Source organism: Lissotriton helveticus, chromosome 2_1 (genome assembly GCF_964261635.1).
Source record: "Lissotriton helveticus chromosome 2_1, aLisHel1.1, whole genome shotgun sequence".
In the NCBI taxonomy this organism is placed as follows: domain Eukaryota; kingdom Metazoa; phylum Chordata; class Amphibia; order Caudata; family Salamandridae; genus Lissotriton; species Lissotriton helveticus.
Genome location: NC_136059.1, coordinates 1,947,772,141 through 1,947,793,613, shown reverse-complemented (window position 1 = coordinate 1,947,793,613; position 21,473 = coordinate 1,947,772,141). Strand labels below are relative to the sequence as shown.

Genomic DNA, 21,473 nt, shown 5'->3' with positions numbered 1-21,473 from the left:
GGACAAGACGATTTTTGGGGCAAGATCTCTGGAAACTGCAGACGGGCCGGTAGGGCTGGGGCAAAGTCAGTTGTTCCCTGCAGTCTCCTCTGCTGGGCATCTTCTTTTGTCCTTTTTCTTCTTAGGCTCCTTTCTTTGTTCAGGGCTACCCCTTAAATACTATATTAGGGGGTGTTTTAGGGGTCTTGAGGTCAGTAGCAAATGGGCTCCTTACCTTAGGATGACTACACCCTTGGTGTGCTCACCCCATGTGGGGGAGTGAGCACAATCCCTAATCCTGATTGGGGAGTGCCTGCCATCCGTAAGATGGTGAGCACTGAAGAGAGGGCTCCACCTCTCCTCCCCCACCTGAGGGGTGGAGTTGGCAGAGGTGGGCACACCTTCTGGGCTGGCTAGTTTTTCCCGCCTGTCTTCCCGCCGAAAAGGAGGGGAGACAGGAAGGTGTCCTGCTCCTGCTAGCAGGAAAGGCTGGGGGTCGCATTACAAAGGCTGCCAGGCCTTTGAAGCTTTCCTGCCACAGATGGCTCTTCTTGGCCTGGGGAGGTGTGAACACCTCCGCCAAGGAAAGGCTTTGTTTCTGGGCTCAGAGAGTGAAGGCTCCCACCCTGGGGGTCCAGAAACATGTCTCATGGTGGCAGGCTGGTGTGTACCAATCGGGCAACCCACCAGAGGCTAGTCGTTTTTCAGGGGGCATCTCTCAGATGCCCTCTGTGTGCATTTTCATTAAATCCCACACTGGCATCATTGTGGGTTTAATGTGCTGAGAAGTTTGATACCAAACTTCCCAGTTTTCAGTGTAGCCATTGTGGTGCTGTAGAGTTCGTAATGACCAGCTTCCAGCACCATATACTCTTAATGGCAGCACTGCACTTACAATGTCTAAGAATGGACTTAGACACTGTAGGGGTACAGGGCTCATGCACCTTTACCCTCACCTCTGGTATGGGGCACCCAGCTAGAGGGGTGACTGATCTATGCCAGGGCAGTGGGTTGTAGGCTTGGCACACAGTAATATTTGCCATGTCGACTCTTCACTTTGTTTTGCACCAAAACACGCAGCCTGCAAAGGCTGTGTGTGTGTGTGTAAAGGTACAGGGCCTCCAAGGGTGGCACAATAGGTTCTGCAGCCCTTAGAGGTCTTCCCTGGTCCCAGTGTCCTGGGTACCTGTGGTACCATTTACCAGGGGCTGACCTGTGGCCAGAGATGCCAATTGGGTTAGGTTTGGGGAAAGAACACAGGCCCTGGGAACCTGATTGGCTGGCACATCAAGTCAAAGTGCATCAGTAGATTGGCAAAAAGTGGGGGGGAGTTATTACTGCAACAGAAACACACTTTCCTACAGCGTCTCCTATCACTTAGCCCCCCCTCCCTCAATGTATTGAGTGCCCCTGACACTCGTGACTGATGAGGATGGGTGATGTAGTAGAGGTAAAGACAAAGCGTACAGTGGGGTCTTTCCTGCACGTGTAATGAAAACAGTGGTCCGTGACCAGGAATAGGACCAATTTACAGTTTATGTTGCAATAAACATTTGCAAATGAGTTAATGAATAACCTGAAGGAGATAAAGATGCATGTGCAAAATACCTATTTCTGCCTCTAAACAATTGCATAAACCACACATGAAAACAAGCACCACGTAATATAATAAATTCCACGATATTTATTATAGAACAAATCAATTGCTTATGTAATGACCATAGGTTGCGCGCAAAAGGAGAGGCGAAAGGATAGAATAGTGGTGTTGGGTAGTGAGATTGTGAATCAAAGAATAAGATGTAGACAATTCAATACATTTTCAAAAACTGATAGATCAGTTGCAGAAAGCCTGTCCATAAAGGATTTACAAAAATTCTGTAAATTTTCTGTGTGCACTTAATGCACCTTCCAATGGTATGGTGAGGTAAGTAGTAGGTACAAGTCTTGATCAATGGAAGAGCGTCGACGTTTCGACTCGACTGTGCAATGCAGGATTTGAACCTTTGCTGCGAGTCTTCATCAGGACAGAGTGTTTGCAACCTATGATGGAAATCGTATGTTAGAGGAGGGCTTGTATGTGTGTGGTCAAAATGGTCAAGTATGGGAAGATCTACTGACCTAAACCTGCAGCCAAGCCTGGCTAAACGTGTATGATTAATGCAACGTGCCGGAAGGCTCAATGTCGCCACGGTACGGTTATTCTGGTGTGCTCCAAGCACTCCACCAGGTGAGTATTACTTCAAGGAACAGCGAATGCCCCTATCTGAAAAGTACATAACATGCAGTCACTACATTACAAGTCCCCTTGGGCTAGTGAACTTCTATAAAGCAATTCCTGTATTGCACGCTTAATGGATAAAATTAAATTATTGCAAGGAGGGTGTTACTCCCTGGGATATTCATAATGAATATAGATCAATGTACTATGACCCACGAGGGCCTGGGGGCTTCACATCGTAAGTACTCAACACCCTTGAAACGATAAGGACATCCATGCGTTCCCACGCATTAAGGGGGTTAATACAAGCTTCAACCGTAGCGGTAGTTCATATCACAATACCTTAGTCAGGAGGCCTCCACGTCGGAGTCTGCCGCTCCCTCGGGATGCTGGCAGCAAGTGAGAATCGCAGTGGCCCGGTAATACAAGCCCGCGAGGACGTGTGCGTAACATGCATGTTGTCAAGGGGACTAGGTAATCAAGCCCCGCAGCGATGATGCCGTGGCAGACCAAGGCAGGGGAAAACCTTTCCTCTGTCAGTGCACGAGTGGTAAGACTAAAGTGGGACATAACCCGACAAAATTCCACCAACGGGGACTAAATAAAACGCGCTAGTGTGGTCATGAAAATGGGAAAGGAATCCCTATATGTGGAAACCTGTGTTGATGCCTAAATGAGTCCTACGCATATAACCAATAAGAACATCCGCGTAAAATGTAATGATTTAAACAAAAGTGCATATTTACATTTAGAGGACCAGCGTGAATATATGAATTATGGTACATGAGGGACCCCAATGAAGGGCAAGAATCGAACTACATCCCACAGCATACCTCACTGGAGAGAGTATGCATGTAATGGTTTAAAAATTAAGGATGTGGTTAAACCCTGTCACGTGCTGCCTGTGGCCCCATGAGGAAGAAGCAGCAGCTTTGAAACGCGTCGGGGAAGGCTTGAAATAACCATACAATATGTGCAGCTTGGTGAAATAAATAGTTTGTTTAAACAACACCAGCAGAGTGGCGTCCTTGTGATCAGAGGCACTTTGGGTGGATGTTTAACGCGGCTGCCTCCGCCGCGGAGGATGCACCACCTGGCAAGACTCACTGTAACAGGTCTGTAGGCGGGGATCACTCTGCCGTAATTACAGCGCTGGTGTTTTCATAATTAAACTGCTGCACTGAATGCCTGGAGTCCTCTGGAGGGCGGTGAAAAGAGTTTTAAAAGGCATTGAATTATGGCACATGAGGGACCACAATGAATGGCAAGAATCGAACTACATCCCCCAGCATACCTCACTGGAGAGAGCATGCATGTAATGGTTTAAAAATGAAGGATGTGGTTAAACCCTGTCACGTGCTGCCTGTGGCCCTTAATGTAGTGATCTCACTCTCAAAAGAAAGTTTAGCGTCAAACCAGATGTTGCTGTGACTTCCTGCTTTGGGAGAGGTTAAGGTCTGGGCGAGTCTAGCCACCTGGCAGAGGACCAAATCGAAGGTAATGGCATTCTGCTTGAGTTTAGTGGTGGGTCCCTTAGGATGGCACAATACATTCTGTAGCCCTTAGGGGACCCTCTTTAGTACCTATTCCCTAGGTACTAAGAGCGCTATTTACTAGGTACTTACAGGGCTGCTGAAGGTCTTGCCAATTGTGGAACAATTGCACAGTTACCTTGTTTGTGGGAAAGAACATTGGCACTGGGGACCTGGTTAGCAGAAACCCACTGCACTTCAGTCAGAATTGCTTCAAATACCAGTCAAAAAATGGCGGTCACTCTGTCAAAAAGGCTACTTTCCTACAGTGTCTAACAATACATAAAGTCTGTAATTTTTATAAATTGGTGTCAAATTTTCTTATTAGGTGTCTCATTTATTGGCTCTGTCTGTGCAACAAATGCCCAACACTCCTCATTCATAAACCTAAGCTGCTTGACCACACTACCACAAACCAGAGCACTTGGGATTTTTAAAGAAAGTCCCTGTAAGCCAATAAGGGTTACCTGGACTCTCCGCACAGTCTACCTCGTTTTGGTGCACTATAGAGCCAGCTTCCTACATTAGAGTATCAAGATAGGTTGACAATTGATGGCACAACCTATGCAAAAATAAGTGACCACAATACCAGATTCTCCAGGAATTTTATTGCACTCTCTTCTTTCCAGAAACCAGAAGAATGCACACCGACATTTGCTGCTGATGCAACTACTCTAAGTGGTGCCTCTCTGTTATGTGAGACACCAGCTCCTGTTGAGAACCTGCCCGACTTGTCTTCGCTTCCAGTGGTGCCTCCTGTTCTGCCTGTAATGCCCGACGCTGTGCCTACCTGGCCCAATGAACCCACAAGATACAATTCCATAGGTATTGTCTAAAACTGCTTATTTATATTCTGTTAAACTTCTACTCCATTGCTTATTCATGTTAGTTGCCATCGGTTCAGTGGTTTCAGCTAGAATGCTAAACTGTGGGTCTTGAATTCGAAGTAATGTAGTCTAGAAGCGTTTCAGACTTCTGTTTGTTTCTGATCTTTATCAGATCTCTGAATTGAGAATTTAGAAGTAAACATGATGCTGATGAATTTTTTCAGTATTTTTTGCTACATTTCATTCGACTATATAGCTCTGTGGTATCTCACACCCCTACAGCAAAACCTTTTATTTTAATGCGCCTAAAATCATCTTAAAATGACCAGTATGAGTGTAAAACGTATTGTTGAGATTAACTCGTTTTTGGAGCTTATTTTGATTGTTTTGGGTTATGGAAGTACAGTAGTACAGTACATTTGTATAGGCAGAAAAAGTCTATTGTCAGCACTCATTTGTTTTGTCTAAGAATGTTTTTCTGTAGTTCCTGCAGACCTCACCTTGTAACCTTGACATTAACCAATCAGGAGACCCCTCTTTTACTGATACTTTTCTTGCCCAGCCCGTATATGGTTACACCACTTTACAAAAACTACATGTGGCTCTCCTAAATTTGATACAATTCTAGACGTCTGCCCCCAACCATAATCCTTGCACTAGGACTCAGTTGTGTGTTTAAGACTGCTGTTGTGGCCGTTATTTCATGTTCTACCTAAGGCATGTAGTCATCCTATATTGCTAAAGCATTGGCATCTCTCCTATTTGTTGGAGGTTGAGCCTGTCTGCTATCTGAACTTCTTAAGTCTCTATAACCTGTGTGGCTGCATTGCCGTATGAATATGTAGAATCAATCAAGCTCTAGTATCCGCAGTCTAAGAATGTGTAATCTGCTTACATTTTACTATTACCACACTGCCCATTTCAAGTAAATTATCATAGCATATTTGAGAATCTACTTTGAAGGGACAGCCTGGACAAAATGTAAGTATATTAAATGTAAAGGTGAAGAAATATGAAATACTTTTTGAAATGATTATGCATGTGAAATTGCAAATCAAGCTTTCTGATGTACTCTTCTGTCTTTGGATTCCTCCCCTCTTGAATTTTCAAGGCCCCAGATTGGATCTATAAATGTTGCACAGCCCTTCCATGCCACTATCTGTTGGCTCTGTCTTCATCCCAAACAATGCCACAGTGATGTCACTGAAGTCAGAAAGCACCCACCTTGGCACCCTTACTTGTGTTTCTTTATTTTTGCACCCGTTGACCTGGATCCTGAGTATGAAATCTTCCTGTGAGGGAGTTTTTAATGTTTTGTGCATTTTGGTACAGAGCTGGAAAAGAACTCTTGCCCCCCACTCCCCCCCCCCATCCCTAAATATTAAAAGTTTAACCACTGTAGGCATTATGGCGGTTATATGTCCATCATCGACTCCCGTGTCATTTGTTTTGTTTGAGGTCGGAGCATAATAGAAGGTTGTGACACTCCTGCCTCAGTATGCATTTGAAAGCCATCAAGGGGAGGGAGGCCAAACTGTTCATGGCTTGGGATGACCAGTGAGCTGGACCTCAATCCTGGCTTAGCTCCAAATCACCTTCCTCTTATCCCAGGTCATCCAGGTAGAAGTGCAAATGAAGAAACACTGGCTTTTTCAAAAGGTAAGTCTCCAAGGTTTTTTCTGATCCAAAGTGGTGCTAGGAATGATTTCACCACCTGAGGACACGGTGCTGCCTCCTAGCCCCAGCACTTGGGGGCCCTCTCTTGCTCCCCTAGGACGCTTGTTTGTTGCACAATGTTTGAGATGTTTAGGAAGGCAGAGATCTTCCCTGGAACCTCGCAGCTCCACAGAACCCTTTGGGTCCCTGTTCAATTTCATGCTAGCAGGTTTTTCCAAATGCCATTCGGATCATATAATCTTCTGGTGCTGCACTATTTCCTGCTGATGCAGTCTTTCTTTCCCCTTCTATTTTCTGCTGATACAGACTTTTTACCTATGGGGTGCTACAGCCAATGCTGCCTCCGAGCCCTCTGATGATGAATGTGGTGCTTCCAGTGCAGATTCTAGTGCCTCAGGTGCTAGACCCTCTGGGCCCTGTCGGATGTGACCCTCTACCAAACTCAGGAGATTGTTCATAGGTCTAGGAGAAAAGGCTGGTGCCTGACGGAGGAGCAACTTTTGAGAAAATAGCAAGTGAAAGGGGCATGAGAACAGTATTAGAGGATGATGCACAATAACTTTGGAGTCCGACTCTGATCCTATTGACCTGCCTGAGGTGGCGTACTATGACATGGATGACAATAGTGAGACAGCAAAGTTATTGCCGCCTCCTATTCTCTGACATGGCAGCCGTAGTCCAAGCACTCCCATTGCTCATGGTTGACTGTAAATCTAACTTTGTAATGGAGGTGTTGCAGCCCCGTGTGCAAGCATCTAAAATGCTATTCCCTTTCAATGAGGCTCTCTTGGACCCATTTATGGTGGCCTGGGAGAATCCTACCTCCACCCTGGTGGTCAGTAGGTTGGCGATGAGGAGTTACAGGCATGCTCCAGGGGATGCTCCATTCTGTCCTGTCCATTCGTCTCCAGAGTGCTTGGTGGTGCAGGCCTTGTGAATTCCCAACAGCCCCATGGCTAGAAAGTTGCTGAAGCTTGATGCAGTCAGTGGGTAGCCTAGCCCTCAAATCATTAAAGGTCAATTGCCAGACTGCCACCAATTCTGGAGGTTTTGTGGCTTTTCAAAGGGATTTAACTTTTGGCAGTTTTAGACCACACAGTCCCAGCAACAACCTTTAATCCTACTGTTCAGGCAGTACAGAGAGAAGATTTAAGGTTGCACTTGCAATTGGCAGCACCTTCCTCCTCCTCCTCCTCCTCCTCAGTAGTGAAGTAGCTAGTTTGCCCTTGTCCAGAGCATGCGGTACTCCTGGGAGGCCATAACTTACCCGGTGGGTAATTCAACTTGTAGGAAGGGGGTAATGCCCTACGCTTCCAATTGCCCTTCACCGTTTCCCTTCTCTTAAGTCCCATCATTTAGAAGATTATCTCCGTATACTGCTGCATGAGGAGCTGTGGAGTTGAAACCAAAGGAGGAATTAGGTCAAGGGTGCTACTTTCAGTAGTTTACTGTCCCTAGGAAGTACAGTGTTCTTTCTGTGATCCGATATCTTATAGTCTGGAATCTTTTCTTCTGCAAGTAGAAAAGCTGCGCTCCCAGGCATAGATTATGTTGATGCTGGAAATGAGAGACTGGAGGGTATCCCTCGACTTGCAGCTCGCATATTTCTATATATTGGTCCTGCAGTCTCACGGGAAGTACCTGCGTTTCAGTTGAACGCTCCATTCATGCTAGTACGCAGTCCTCCCATCAGGACTGAGATCGTCACCTCAAGTCTTCAAAGGTGATGGTAGTGGCACAACAGTGAAGGGCAGGGATCCAAGTGTTTCTGTACCTGGATGACTGGCTGCTCAAAGCCGGTTCACCACAGCCGCTTGTGTGCCACCTCCAGTTAACACCATCTTTATTGATCCTGGTCTTTTCCCATGAACTTACCCACGTCTCATCTAGAGCCCTCAGTCTCTCCTCCCTAGAGAGTCTGAGACATTCATTTATGATTAAAGTGTTTTGTGAGGTGGCTCTGATTCCAGTCCTGTTGGTTTTATTCCTTCTAGGTTTGGGTTCTTGTATCCTCCTGGTCAATTAAGTATCCTTGCACATGAGGGATCTCAAGTGGGCCCTCTGCAGGCAGTGGTTCCAGTATGGGGACAGCTGTCAGACCCTGTGGTGATCTCCCAGGAGACTGCAGGGACCTGACTCCGTGTTCGGGGGGGGGGAGCCTGTCCCAATGGAAGTCCTGTTCTCCTCCAGCTGTGGCCATGTTAGTGACTGATGCTTCCACTTTCAGGTGTGGGGGTTTCTCAGGAAGAGCTTATGAAGATTGAGGTGTGTGGTCTCCGAAGGAGCAGATATTTCACATCAACCTGTTTAAAAAGATGGTGATTTGGCTGGTGCTCAAGGCCTTGCTTCCTTCCCTTTGTGGTCAAGACCGCAATGTGGTATGTCCACAAGCTGGCAGGAGTGGGGGTCTCACCGGTCCAGTTCTGTCGAAAAACGTTGACACTTGTGTGCGGGCACACCAGCATGATATCTGGCTAGTTGCCAATCACCTAGCTGGGTCTCCTAAAATCTGCATCAGTATCTGCTTTCTGATCCTAAATGGGGTCTCCATACAATTGTAGTTCGAGACCTCTTTGATCTGTGGGGCACCCCTCAGGCAGATCTCCTTGACACTCAGGCCAGTCCCCATTGCCAACAGTTCTCTGCCTTCCCTACATAAACACGTTCCATTCCACTTCATTATGAATTTCCTCTCATTCCTGTGAGTCCACATGTTCTTATGCAGTAGTTAGGACAGGGCCTGTGTTTAACTGATTTCTCTGGACTGACCAAAAAGGGTGTGGTCTGCACTTTCCCTGTGCTCAGAACTCCTTTCTTAGTTAGCAGGACAAGTTCTGCACCCCAACCTCCATAGCCTCCAACTTCATGCCTAGAGATTGAGTGGGGATGTCCGATTTCCTTTCAATTGCTGCCAGAGGTGGTTGATGCCATTTTGTCGGTGCATCGTCCTGCCACTAGATTGTTCTACACTGGAATGTGGGATAGATTTGTTGCTTAGTGTGCTAAAACAGTGTAGATTACTTGATAGATTGCCTGATTGGAGGACCTTCCCTTTGCACTCTTGCTGGGTTGGCAGAGTTGTTTAGTGTTGAAGTGATACATTGCTACCGTGTCAACTTTTCTCTGCCTTCCTGACCAGCCTTCCCTTTTTCAAGTCTCCTATCATGACAAGATTTTAGATGTCACTGACAAATTTGTTTCCACCCTCCCGTTTTGTTATGCCTCAATAGGATCTGACCTCAAGTGTTAACTTATTTGATGGGCTTTCCTTTCTAACCTCTAAATAGTTGTCTTGTGGTAAATAAATAAATAATACCTCTATTTTTGACTGGATATACAATAACAGATAGCTCAATAAATAAGAGTCAAGATTCGAGGTAGTAGGAGTTTGCAGGTTTAATACAGCATAAAGGACAGGAACAGGACAACCTGCACGGGCAAGATCTGGGATGGCTAGCAACTTTTAATAACAGTGCACAAGTATATATAGTTAAACAAAACACATGATGTTCAATACAATAGGCGTAGCAGTGGGCAGGGCCTGTAGCAGTCGCGAAAGATAAGGCAGAAAGTAGGTGTAACAAGAGGCGTGAACAGGGCGTATACATAGACATGTGATGTAAACGTAACGGAATATGTCATAAATGGGGCGGAAACATGGAGGGGGCTACCTAAGGAGCCGAGACCTCTAACCTAGTGGTGCGCGCAAGCTGGCAATGACGTATTACTAGGAGAAGCTGGGGGCTATGACTTCTGCGCTAGAAGCAGAGACTGAAGTCTGGAGAGTCAGAGCGACATGTACCTAAACACTATCTAGTATCTGATGTTTAGAGAACAAGTTGATAGAATCCAAAAGTTATCAGGGTAAAGGCTAACAGACTCTAAGACTGGTGCATGCATTATTCTACATGTAGTACGTGTTGAGGAATATTAAATGACCATTAATACAGTATTTCTCTTACATGGAGACGTAAAGGCTAGACCATGACGGAAACTATTGATGCGATTCAGTAGCTTAGGAATGCAGAGAAGGAGGGCTGGACTGATAACTAGAATCATAACATACTCTTGGCAGACTGGAGGCAGAGCCAGGCCGAGCCGGGCACTGTGAGGCAGGAAGTAAGTGAAGGGTCAGGGATACAGGTGGGGGCTGTATCGCTCCTCAGAGAGGGTTCAGGAGACAGGAGCTGAATCTGAGTCCGGGCCCTTTTGAGGCCTAGAAACGGGGATTTTACAATGAAATAACGTGCACACTGTGAAACGTGGCAACGTATCTTTACATAGGCCTAATACTCGTAGCTTTCACGAGAACTGGAAACTGGCATACTAGAGATGGACACAACTGTAATTGCGTTTTTAATCGATCATGGGGAATACATATTGCATATTAATCATGCACATACAACATAACATGGGGAACACGTAGGGACACAGAACATGGCAAAATTTACTTTTCGATGAGGGTATGTGAAGGCTCTTGTCTGAACTCAGGAAGAATTGTTCCTTTGTTAGGAAACCCCTCACTCACCACCTAGTGGTGACTTGCTTCATCATCGGGGCCCACTCAAGTGGCCTAGCGTCACTTGGGTGTGCTTCAACACCTGCAACTGCAGTGGAGCTGGTAGTGAAGTGTGGGGTGCAAACAAAAAAGAATGTGAGTGTTAAAAAATTGTCCTGGTATTCTTTTGTATAGAGTTTTAATAAAAAAGATACTGGACAAAATTAAAAGATAAGGTTGAGATAGTAGTGGGGAAGTTACGGCCCACTTATCTCTGTTTTATGTGTTGGTCGACATGTTTCTACCATAAGGGGAAAATCCCCGGTATTCCTCAGGACCAAAACAAGAAAGTGGGTGGTATGTGCCCCCTAAAAGACACACCCAGACCTAAATCCTTGGACAGCCAGAAGAAAAATCAGCTTCTGGGACGCACACCTAAAATAGAGGGTGCTTTAAAAGCTGTGGGGAAGGAAAAGAAAAGAATAAAATAATTACTATCCTGTTACGTAGTGCAGTGCTAGAGTGCAGGATTCGTGCAATTATTCTGGCTTCCCACAGTGGTGTTTGACATAGTGCCTTCATCGAAGCAGAGCGTGTCTACATGTGTTGTGCAAACGTGCTCTTAGCTATGGAGATAAAAAATATCTATGGAATAAGGTCTGATTGTAGCCTTAGTGCGTGCTATATAGGGAAGAGACATGCTGGCATCAAAGTCAGGGGTGCACTATGTAGGAGTGCTCATATTGTGTACCGCCGTGGATTGAATAATGTGCCAGCTAGGTAACATTTAATTACTTATGTATGACCTGATCATGGTTTGTGGTCAACAGAAAGAGACAAACTGGACTGACAAACATACACAACGGGCTTACAATGCATTGTAAGCCCTGTTTCCATCAGTCTGCCATATCTTTAGTTGTGAATTACTCTATGTTGTGTATGTTTGTCAGTCCAGTTTGTCTCTTTCTGTTGACCACAAACCATGATCAGGTCATACATAAGTAATTAAATGTTACCTAGCTGGCACATTATTCAATCCACGGCGGTACACAATATGAGCACTCCTACATAGTGCACCCCTGACTTTGATGCCAGCATGTCTCTTCCCTATATAGCACGCACTAAGGCTACAATCAGACCTTATTCCATAGATATTTTTTATCTCCATAGCTAAGAGCACGTTTGCACAACACATGTAGACACGCTCTGCTTCGATGAAGGCACTATGTCAAACACCACTGTGGGAAGCCAGAATAATTGCACGAATCCTGCACTCTAGCACTGCACTACGTAACAGGATAGTAATTATTTTATTCTTTTCTTTTCCTTCCCCACAGCTTTTAAAGCACCCTCTATTTTAGGTGTGCGTCCCAGAAGCTGATTTTTCTTCTGGCTGTCCAAGGATTTAGGTCTGGGTGTGTCTTTTAGGGGGCACATACCACCCACTTCCTTGTTTTGGTCCTGAGGAATACCGGGGATTTTCCCCTTATGGTAGAAACATGTCGACCAACACATAAAACAGAGATAAGTGGGCCGTAACTTCCCCACTACTATCTCAACCTTATCTTTTAATTTTGTCCAGTATCTTTTTTATTAAAACTCTATACAAAAGAATACCAGGACAATTTTTTAACACTCACATTCTTTTTTGTTTGCACCCCACACTTCACTACCAGCTCCACTGCAGTTGCAGGTGTTGAAGCACACCCAAGTGACGCTAGGCCACTTGAGTGGGCCCCGATGATGAAGCAAGTCACCACTAGGTGGTGAGTGAGGGGTTTCCTAACAAAGGAACAATTCTTCCTGAGTTCAGACAAGAGCCTTCACATACCCTCATCGGGTAGTACTCCTCCATTTTGTTCTTTTGATCCTTGACCAGGGAATCGGGAGTATTTCCCGTCCGACGTTCACGGACACAACTCCTTACTCTCCTACTTGTTTTCCAAAAATTTACTTTTCCACATTCCCTCCTTGTCACTACGTTTCCATCAAGAAACATCAATATTCATGATACCATCTATCATTTCATACAGTATCATTTGCTCGTCTCGAATTTTCTTGGAACGGGATTTAGGACGGGACATGGGACTAGGAATACAAGAGGTAGCACAAATGCCGCAAATCGCAGGGCCACATTGTATACAGAGGCAGCAACTGAATATGATCGCTACTGCAATACCTAGAAAGGACAATACTTTCCATCCCCAGGCAGAAATTATACTCCAGAACCAACCGGACCATGTCCAGGTGCCTGGATTCTGGTGTAACTGATGGGCAATTTTATGAAGTCTGGTTATAGCTGAATAAACAGACGGCGCGTTATTAGGAATGAAAATGCAGCAACTAGATCCGATGACTCTACATGCTCCTCCTCTATCGGCCAGTATGACGTCAAGAACGAGACGATTCTGGAGCACGACAAATCTCATAGCAGATTGCTCCTCGGTTAAGTTACCTAGAGCAGAGGCAGTCTCATTCACTACTGCTTCAAGGGTTCTGGTTAATCTACGTATTAACTTACTATTCTGGATAGGTCCTATAAAGAAAAAGAATCCTTTATTGAAATCTGTATACTGTTCTAGAGCAGTTTCAGTTTGATCGACAATCGGGGACTCAATCTCCCTTCTATGTCTAATGTGTACTAGATGTGTGTTTCTATGATAATCAGACGGGGCTAGGAAAACTGGTGACAGTAGGAAGGCAATGTAACAGGTTCCATCCCAATCGAGGGGCAGACGAACATATGCGGTCTGACCACAAACAAAATAAGAATGACGTGAAGCTTTGAAAATAGATTTCCCACTGTCACTATACTTGACAATAGTAGTACAATCACTATGTCGTACATGTGCGGAACCATTATTTCGGACACATAATTCGCCTTTGACTGGTAGTACTGAAATAGCAGGTAAATCTGGAGTAGTATCAGACTGAACATTCAGAACCATAAAATTCGAAGAATAATTACCCAAATTATAAACTTCATTTTCTAGATCTAACCCTGTTCTGTGGGGAAGACCTTGCTTGTCTGGAAAACATGTACTGTTCAGTAGGGACATATCATTTGAAGATGACGTTAACGTGGACCAGGCTCCACATGAACCATTATGTGAAAACGGATAAGGAAACAGTGGCAGAACTCCCTTCGGTGTCTGGAAAGGGGGGAGTCGACCACACACCCAACAATTAGTGGCATTGCTGGTCTGGTGTGAATAATGTAACATACGGATAAATGTATTGTTGCGCATAGCAAGACGATAGGATAGTTCGTGAGGAGGCAGATCACTAAACGTGTGCTCTACTGTAGCATTAGAAAACTTATTTACATGAGAAATTGGAAAACATAAATAAAAGGCATAACTTGTACAGGTAATCATTAAACTCAAAAACAATATAAAACTTTAAAAAAACGATACATCGGATAGAGTTTTGACTAACTCTCTCACTATGGGGGTCTATCTCATACATGTCAGAAACCTGTCTAACCGTTTCACCCAGGGGGACTTAGACAATTAAACTGGCTGACTTATTTTACTAGACCGAAGCTTCTGTTTATACTCCTGTTGCGGAGTTTTCTCTAACAGGGGATCCTTTGAATCAGAGTCATTAGCGGGACAGTCCTTGATAATAGTATCTTGGCAGTCTTTAAAATCTTGACAATCCTTGGAAATGTTCTTGGAAACAGTTTTTAGTCGGAGTCCGTGAAATTTCTTGACATGCGACAGGTGCACCCACCCCTTCCTGCCTTCCAACTTGACGGCAGTACGGGTGGTCAAAAGGACTAACTTCGGTTCCTTCCAGCGAGGCTCCAACGGACTTGAACGATCGAAATTCCGGATTAAAACCAGGGAGCCAGGAAGGACCTCGTGTGGCTTGACTTCAGTATTGTCGGGAAATGCAGCGGCAACCTGTGAACGACAAGAGTGTAGGGCAGACATCAAGGAAGCTAGGTAATCTGTCAGCATATTACTGGAAACATCTGTAATTCTTCGGGGTCTAGGTGTACCCCACATATTCGGGGGGCGGCCGAATACGACCTCATAAGGGGACAGACCTGATCTGGAGTGTGCGACCATGCGCATATAGAATAGGGCAACTGGCAGAGCTACTAGCCAGTCTACACCTTTCTCTTTACAAACTTTGGCGATGCAGATTTTTAGGGTCTGGTTATGTCTCTCTACGAGACCTGCTGCTTCTGGATGGCGTACACAATGAAACTTCCACTGGTACCCTAGTAAAAGGGAAACGTGCTTCATAAGTTCGGATGAGAATGGCTGGCCGTTATCAGAATACACGACCCTAGGGAGTCCATAGCGGGGGAAAAATTCACGAACCAACTGCTTGGCAGTGGTCGCGGCTGTATAATCTGAGACTGGATATGCTTCTGTCCACCTGGACAAAGCGCATACAACTACAAGGACATACTTGAAACCTCGACATCGCTCCATCTGAATATAATCCATCTGGAGGACTTCAAAAGGGTGGTCAGGGGGCTGGAATCCACCTTGTTCCACCGGGACACTTTTACCTGGATTGAACTGGCAACATATCATACAAGTACGGACTTTCTGCTTGGCTGCAGCTCGTAAATGCTTGTTGAACCAAATGTTCTGGATACTGTCTATCATGGCTTTTTCTCCTAAGTGTGCTGGACTATGTGCAGTATTGATAATGACTTGAACCATAGAGTCGGGGAGAAACCATGTGGCTTTTCCCTTCGTCACCCATCCCTGATCTGTCTGGACCCCTCCTTGTTCGGACCATTTCTTGATTTCCTCGGGAGTAGCATGTGACTGGATATCTATGACATCTTGAGTAGGGTCCTTAACTGTCATACAAGTAGTCTGTTCTAGAGTGGATGTCGGTGTCTTGTTAACTGGTATGTCTGGTGTCTGTGCTGTAAGCTTGGCTGTTCGATCCGCTAGATCATTACCTTGGGAAATAATGTCAGTAACTTTAGTATGTGCTTTGCACTTCATGATAGCGATAGATGTCGGTAAATGTATTGCATCTAACAGAGCTTGAATAAGGAAACCATGCTGAATCTTGGTTCCATGAGAAGTCATGAAACCTCTCTCTTGCCAGAGCACTCCAAAGTCGTGTACGACTCCGAATGCGTAGCGTGAATCTGTGTAAATATTAACTTTCAGGTTCTTGGCATGTATGCAGGCTTGTGTCAGAGCAACTAGCTCTGCTGCTTGAGCAGACAGGGTGTCAATACGGTGTGTTTCAATAACTTCAGTGTCAGTAGTCACTGCATACGCGGCTACTAATTCTCCTGTACTTGTTCTCATACATGAACCATCCACATAAAGTGTCAGGTCGGGATCTGGTAATGGAATATCTGTCAGATCTTGTCTTGGCTTGGTCATAGTGTTAATGACTTCCACACAGTCATGTGTGGCAGGATTTGAAGTAACTGACGGTAACAGTGTAGCAGGATTTAGAACGTTGCAGCGTCTGATTTCTATGTGTGGCTGGAACAGTGTCAGTTCATAACCTGTCAAACGTGCAATTGTCAAGTGCTGAGTCTGTGTTCGGTTTAAAAGAACTTCCACGGAGTGTGAAACTTGTACTGTCAGGGAATGTCCTAACACTATGGAATCACTTTGTCTGATAGCTAGAGCTGTGGCTGCAACTGACTTGAGGCACGCAGGCAGAGCCTGGGCTACTGGATCTAGTGTGCTCGAAAAATAAGCACAAGGCTTGTATTGTCCTGCTTGATCTTGTGTGAGAACAGATAATGATGTACCTTCGCGTTCAGTGACAAAAAGTGTAAAAGGCTTACTGTAGTTCGGTGTAGCTAGAACAGGAGCTTGGCATAAAGCTTTCTTTAATTCATTAAAACTAAGTGTATGTTCAGATGTCCAAGGGAGAACAGTCGATACGGCTGCCTCCTGTGTCGTTAACTGTATCAGTGGCTTGGCTAGAAATGCATACTGAGGAATCCATTGTCGGCAATAAGAAGTGAGGCCGATAAAAGCACGTACCTCCTTCTGGGTCTTGGGCTGAGGAAGACTCGCTATTAACTGGATACGGTCAGGTGTCAACTGCCTACCCCACTTGGACAGTAAGTGGCCTAAGTAGATCACTTGCTGGACACAGAATTGAAGCTTTGAAGGGGACACCTTGTGCCCCATCTCGGCTAGGAAATACAGAACTGTAAGTGATGCTCGCTCACAATCACGTTCAGAACGGGCTGTGATCAGTAGATCATCGACATATTGGAGCAGGGCAGTGTCAGTTGGCATGTGAATATTGTCTAGTTGTCTCTTAAGTGCTTGACTGTAAATACTAGGACTTTCTGTGAAACCTTGAGGAGCTCGTGTGAATTTATAGCTCCTCTCCATTTAAACAAAAACCGAAAAGGTACTGGCTATCTGGATGAATTGGAACACTGAAAAATGCATTCTTGAGGTCGATTACGGTAAAGAATATTGCCTCAGGATCAATAGCTGTCAATAGAGATGAGATATCTGGAACAACTGGGTACTGGGGAATGATACATTTATTGAGTTCTCGAAGATCAATCACTAATCGATATACTGGGGGTGCATTTGGATCAGTACGTTTCATGACTGGAATGATAGGAGAATTACATACATTGGAGTCAGTTTCTACAACTACTCCTTGAGCAATGAGCTCGTCAATAATTTTGGATAAGGCTGCTACAGCCTCAGGTGGCAGTCTGTACTGTCTGATTCGTGGTAACACTACACCTTGCTTGAGAGTCACACGATGGGGTGTGATTTGCATAAAACCAACATCAGTTGGACCTTGCGCCCATAGATGCTGCGGAACATTTAACAATCTTGGATCAAAATCACGTAATACATAGTGACCCTTGAAGTCACGTAAAAACAAACGTATTCCCTCTGGGGAACAACAAATAACTGCACCTAATTCTTTCATTGTCTTAATGCCTAACAAATTTTCTGGACATGACTTCGTAAGTAATAGATCAGTAGTTCGGGACAATGGACCTACTTCTAGAGTAACTGGTTTTGATATCTCGTTTACAATAGGCTTTCCTGAAAATCCAAGGGAAACATTTCTAGAGCCTGAGAGCGGAGCCCCTGGAACCTCGTCATGACTAATAGTCGTCCTACTTGCCCCTGTATCAATCAAAAACTTTCTGTCTTTCCCTAATACTTGACTGTGAACATAGGGACCCTCTTGATCTACAGGAATCTCGATGAGAGGCAAGCCTACCTCCCTCTCTAGGCTGTTTCATGAATACGCTTGATACTCTGGATACTCGGACTGTGCATACTGGTACATCTGCTGTGTAACATGCTGTGTTGCAGCGATAGGCTGCGGTGCTGTAACTGTCTGTTGTGCATTCTGTGGTAACTGGGAAGTCTGTGAAACTTGTTCTTGTCTAGGCGGACGTGGTCTTTCTTTGGTTTTACCAGTGGCTATATTGTGTTTCAGAACTGCACACTCGTTTATAAAATGACCTGGCTGTTTACAATAATTGCATGTCCCTTTAACGGGAGCTGCAGGATGACTGGCTTGATTCGGACGCCTCTTCTGACTGTCTTGTGGAACAGATTGTGCAACTAGTACTTTCATTTTCGTGTCTTTCATACGTCTTCTCTCGTGTTCTTGCTCTTCTCTTATTCTATTCTGGTGATACTGAAGCATCTGTAACATCTGGGACGGAGTACTAGCTTGCCATGTACTTTCGACTTTCAAAACTCGATTCTTAACTTGTGGACTTGAATTCTCGACAAATTTAGTAACAAAAAGATGAGGGTATGACTCGCTACTCGTCTTCAAACCACTGTTTATTATAAAACATTTCTCGAATCTAGAATAAAAATCACTAGTGTCTTCGTCTTGTTTCTGTTTACAGGCTGAGATTGCATCCCAGTCTTCCTTTTTAGTGGCTAATAATCTAGGCAAAACTTGTATTAATAATTCTGGTAATTCTTTACATTTATCTCCAAGACCGGTACCTGGTACTCGTATCTTATCTTCAGCTTCTAGAGCTGTCCAATCGATCTTTTTCTCTCCCACCTCCCAATCCTTTTCCTTGAGTTTTTCATATATGCCCGCAGGCAACAGGACTTTTAACATTTTAATTATATCTGGATACGTGTATTCTCCCATACGGAGCATGTCTTTTAATTCACGGTGGAACCCTGCTGGATCTTTATCGTGACAGGGAATTAATTTCTTCATTTCTAAGAGTTCCATCTTTGTAACTGGGGTGTAAACAAATACTCGTTGCATTTCACCACCCGCTGTCCTAACTGGGTGTACTTCTCGTAACGGATGCTGTCTGTCTATGTAAAACGGTTTACTTTCTGGAGGTGAGACATGAACAAAATGTGGGTTCAAAAACGTTCTATATTTATGGCGCTGTTCTAGAATGACACTAATTAAATCAGTACCTAAACCTTTCCATCTATACTGGAGTAACTCGTTCAGGATATCATGTAACGGACCTGGATCAGAATGTTGACCCTCATACAGCGTAATGAGGTGCTGGATCATATACATACCCACCAGTCGCTGCTCGGCTGGGGGCAATTTCAGAAACATTTGTGCCACTATTTCGTCTGGAAAAGTGGTAGAATCAGTAATCCATCGGACTGCTGATCGGGCTAGTTCTTGTTCATGCATGGTACTTAATTCACTATAACCGATTCGTAATTTCAGAATGTGATCGGTAGCTTGAAATACTTGTTCTAGAGAGCCTTGTTCTGGTGCTGGTAGATGAAAGACTTTCTTGTGTTTTAGGCGTAAATGTCGGTCTGGAAATCTAGATTTACCTACATACGCTATTCTGACGGTATTCTCGTCGTCTACCTCTTCAGTAGGAGAGTCATTTTCTTTCTCGCTTCCTAGAGCTTCTTTGCGTTGTTCGTGTAACCTTATTATTTCTTTACGTATTTTCTTGTACATACTCTCTATACTATTGAGTGTCTTGTGCTTACCCTCGGCTATATTATCACTCCACTTTGTCAGAATTTTCATTTCGTTCGGATCTTTAGTCGGGGAATCTTGTTCCCGTATTAAACAATTGATCAGAAACTTTAATAGCATGAACTGAATCTCAGATTTTCTGAGAGACATGACTTCACCGATACTTTCTGGATCGTCTCCAGTACGAATGAAACGATACATTCTGTCTAGATCCTTTTTCATATTCGGTAGGGTGACCAAATACTCGGACACCTGTCTTATACGTACGGAATATATAACCATACTATCCTCGCCTGGGACTGGATCATAACAGCATTCAGTAAGAGCTCGCCTGATTTCTGCAATGGACTGATATTTAGGCGTACGCTGTAACGCACGTTCATGTAACTCGACTGCCCCTAGAGGTCTACTTGGCGGCGGGGTACCAGGAGGACCTCCTCCCGCGGCCCCTAAACTGGAATCGTCGACTGATACTCTTCGTGCTGGCAGAGTGACTGATGTGGCGGGAATTTGTACTACGGGCTTGACCGGGGGTACCGTAACAGGTGCTGTAACAGGTGCCCCGGTGACTGGAGGAGCAGGATTTACATTATTTACAGGAGCTGGTGGAACAGGATTTGCATATTCTGAGACTGTGTCGTCCAAATAGGACGAGAGAAAAATATCAGCTGCCGTCGGTTTGTGACGTAGCTTGGTCGGAACTAAGGGTGGCGGAAAATTACTGGATGCCTCCGGGGTTGCTTTTGGCAAGCCCTCGGCAAGAAGAGGATACATACCCTTAATGAAGGCATTTCTCTGTCTGTCTGACTGTTCGGCTTTAACTCGTTCACCTATTTCGATCAATTCCCTTTCTTGGGCTCTTTCTAAGGATTCTCTACTTAATTCTGACTTTCTGATTTCTTTTTCGGTTCTTTTATGAGATTCTTTGCGCCATAACTCGATGGCATCTTTCTGTGACTGTCTGGCTTTCTTTTTCCATAATACTTCTTCTACTCGCATGATGCACTCTGCATCCCATGTACCCGATACGGGCCATCTATACTTTTCTTCTAACTGTTTGGTGTACTCCACCCACAAATCTAGATACAATATGGCACTTATGCCATGCTTTTGATACATAAAATGACCTGGACTGTCCCTAGGCGGGACAGGAACTGCTTCTTCTAACAGACCTTTTCTAGTTTTTAACTGACGTAACTTGGAAAACAATGGCATGACTGGGCTGGAGTCTAGACACAATACAATACACAATGAACACGATAATTACTGAAGAAACACCACTTTCATACCACGACATTGAAATACATGAATGACATTTAGGATAACAGTTCGGACAAAATACTACCTGGAATACTGAAAACAGAATACATGAATTTCTCGAGAACAGAACGGACTAGAACAGAAACTAGATGCACTGCTGAAACAGTACGAAACTTACCGGTCTCATAAAGAGACACGTCAGGACCCGCATCCACCTAAGTGGACACTTCGTGTTGGATCTGTGTACCCAAATCCACGGACCAGAGACAATGCAATTGACCCTGTCTAGATACTACCCCAGCAACGGTACTCACCGGGCAGCAAGAACGGAAGGCCTCGGACTGGATTGGACTGCTACGACGACGGCCGGACGAACTTCGGACTTCTGTTACGGGTGGGCCTCCGGATACCTCGGACCTTGGACTCTCGGCTTGGGCTCTGGTCGGGACTCGCCGCGTTCCTCCACCGCCTCGTCTGGATGCTGGACCGCAACCTCCGTCTCCTCCGTGGGCCTGAGGGATACTTGAAGCAGAAATATCTGCACGTGC

The 21,473-nt window shown here is 44.9% G+C and overlaps 1 protein-coding gene across 3 annotated transcripts in view; it reads left to right on the top strand.

Moving 5' to 3' along the window:
• OTUD4 (OTU deubiquitinase 4) overlaps positions 1 to 21,473 on the top strand; it is a 442,490-nt gene that overhangs the window by 275,152 nt on the left and 145,865 nt on the right. For all 3 annotated transcript variants that reach the window (XM_078676880.1, XM_078676881.1, XM_078676883.1), the window contains one exon: positions 4,359 to 4,554. In XM_078676880.1, coding sequence (XP_078533006.1) covers positions 4,359 to 4,554 — 196 coding nt within the window. The remainder of the gene's footprint in view (positions 1 to 4,358; positions 4,555 to 21,473) is intronic.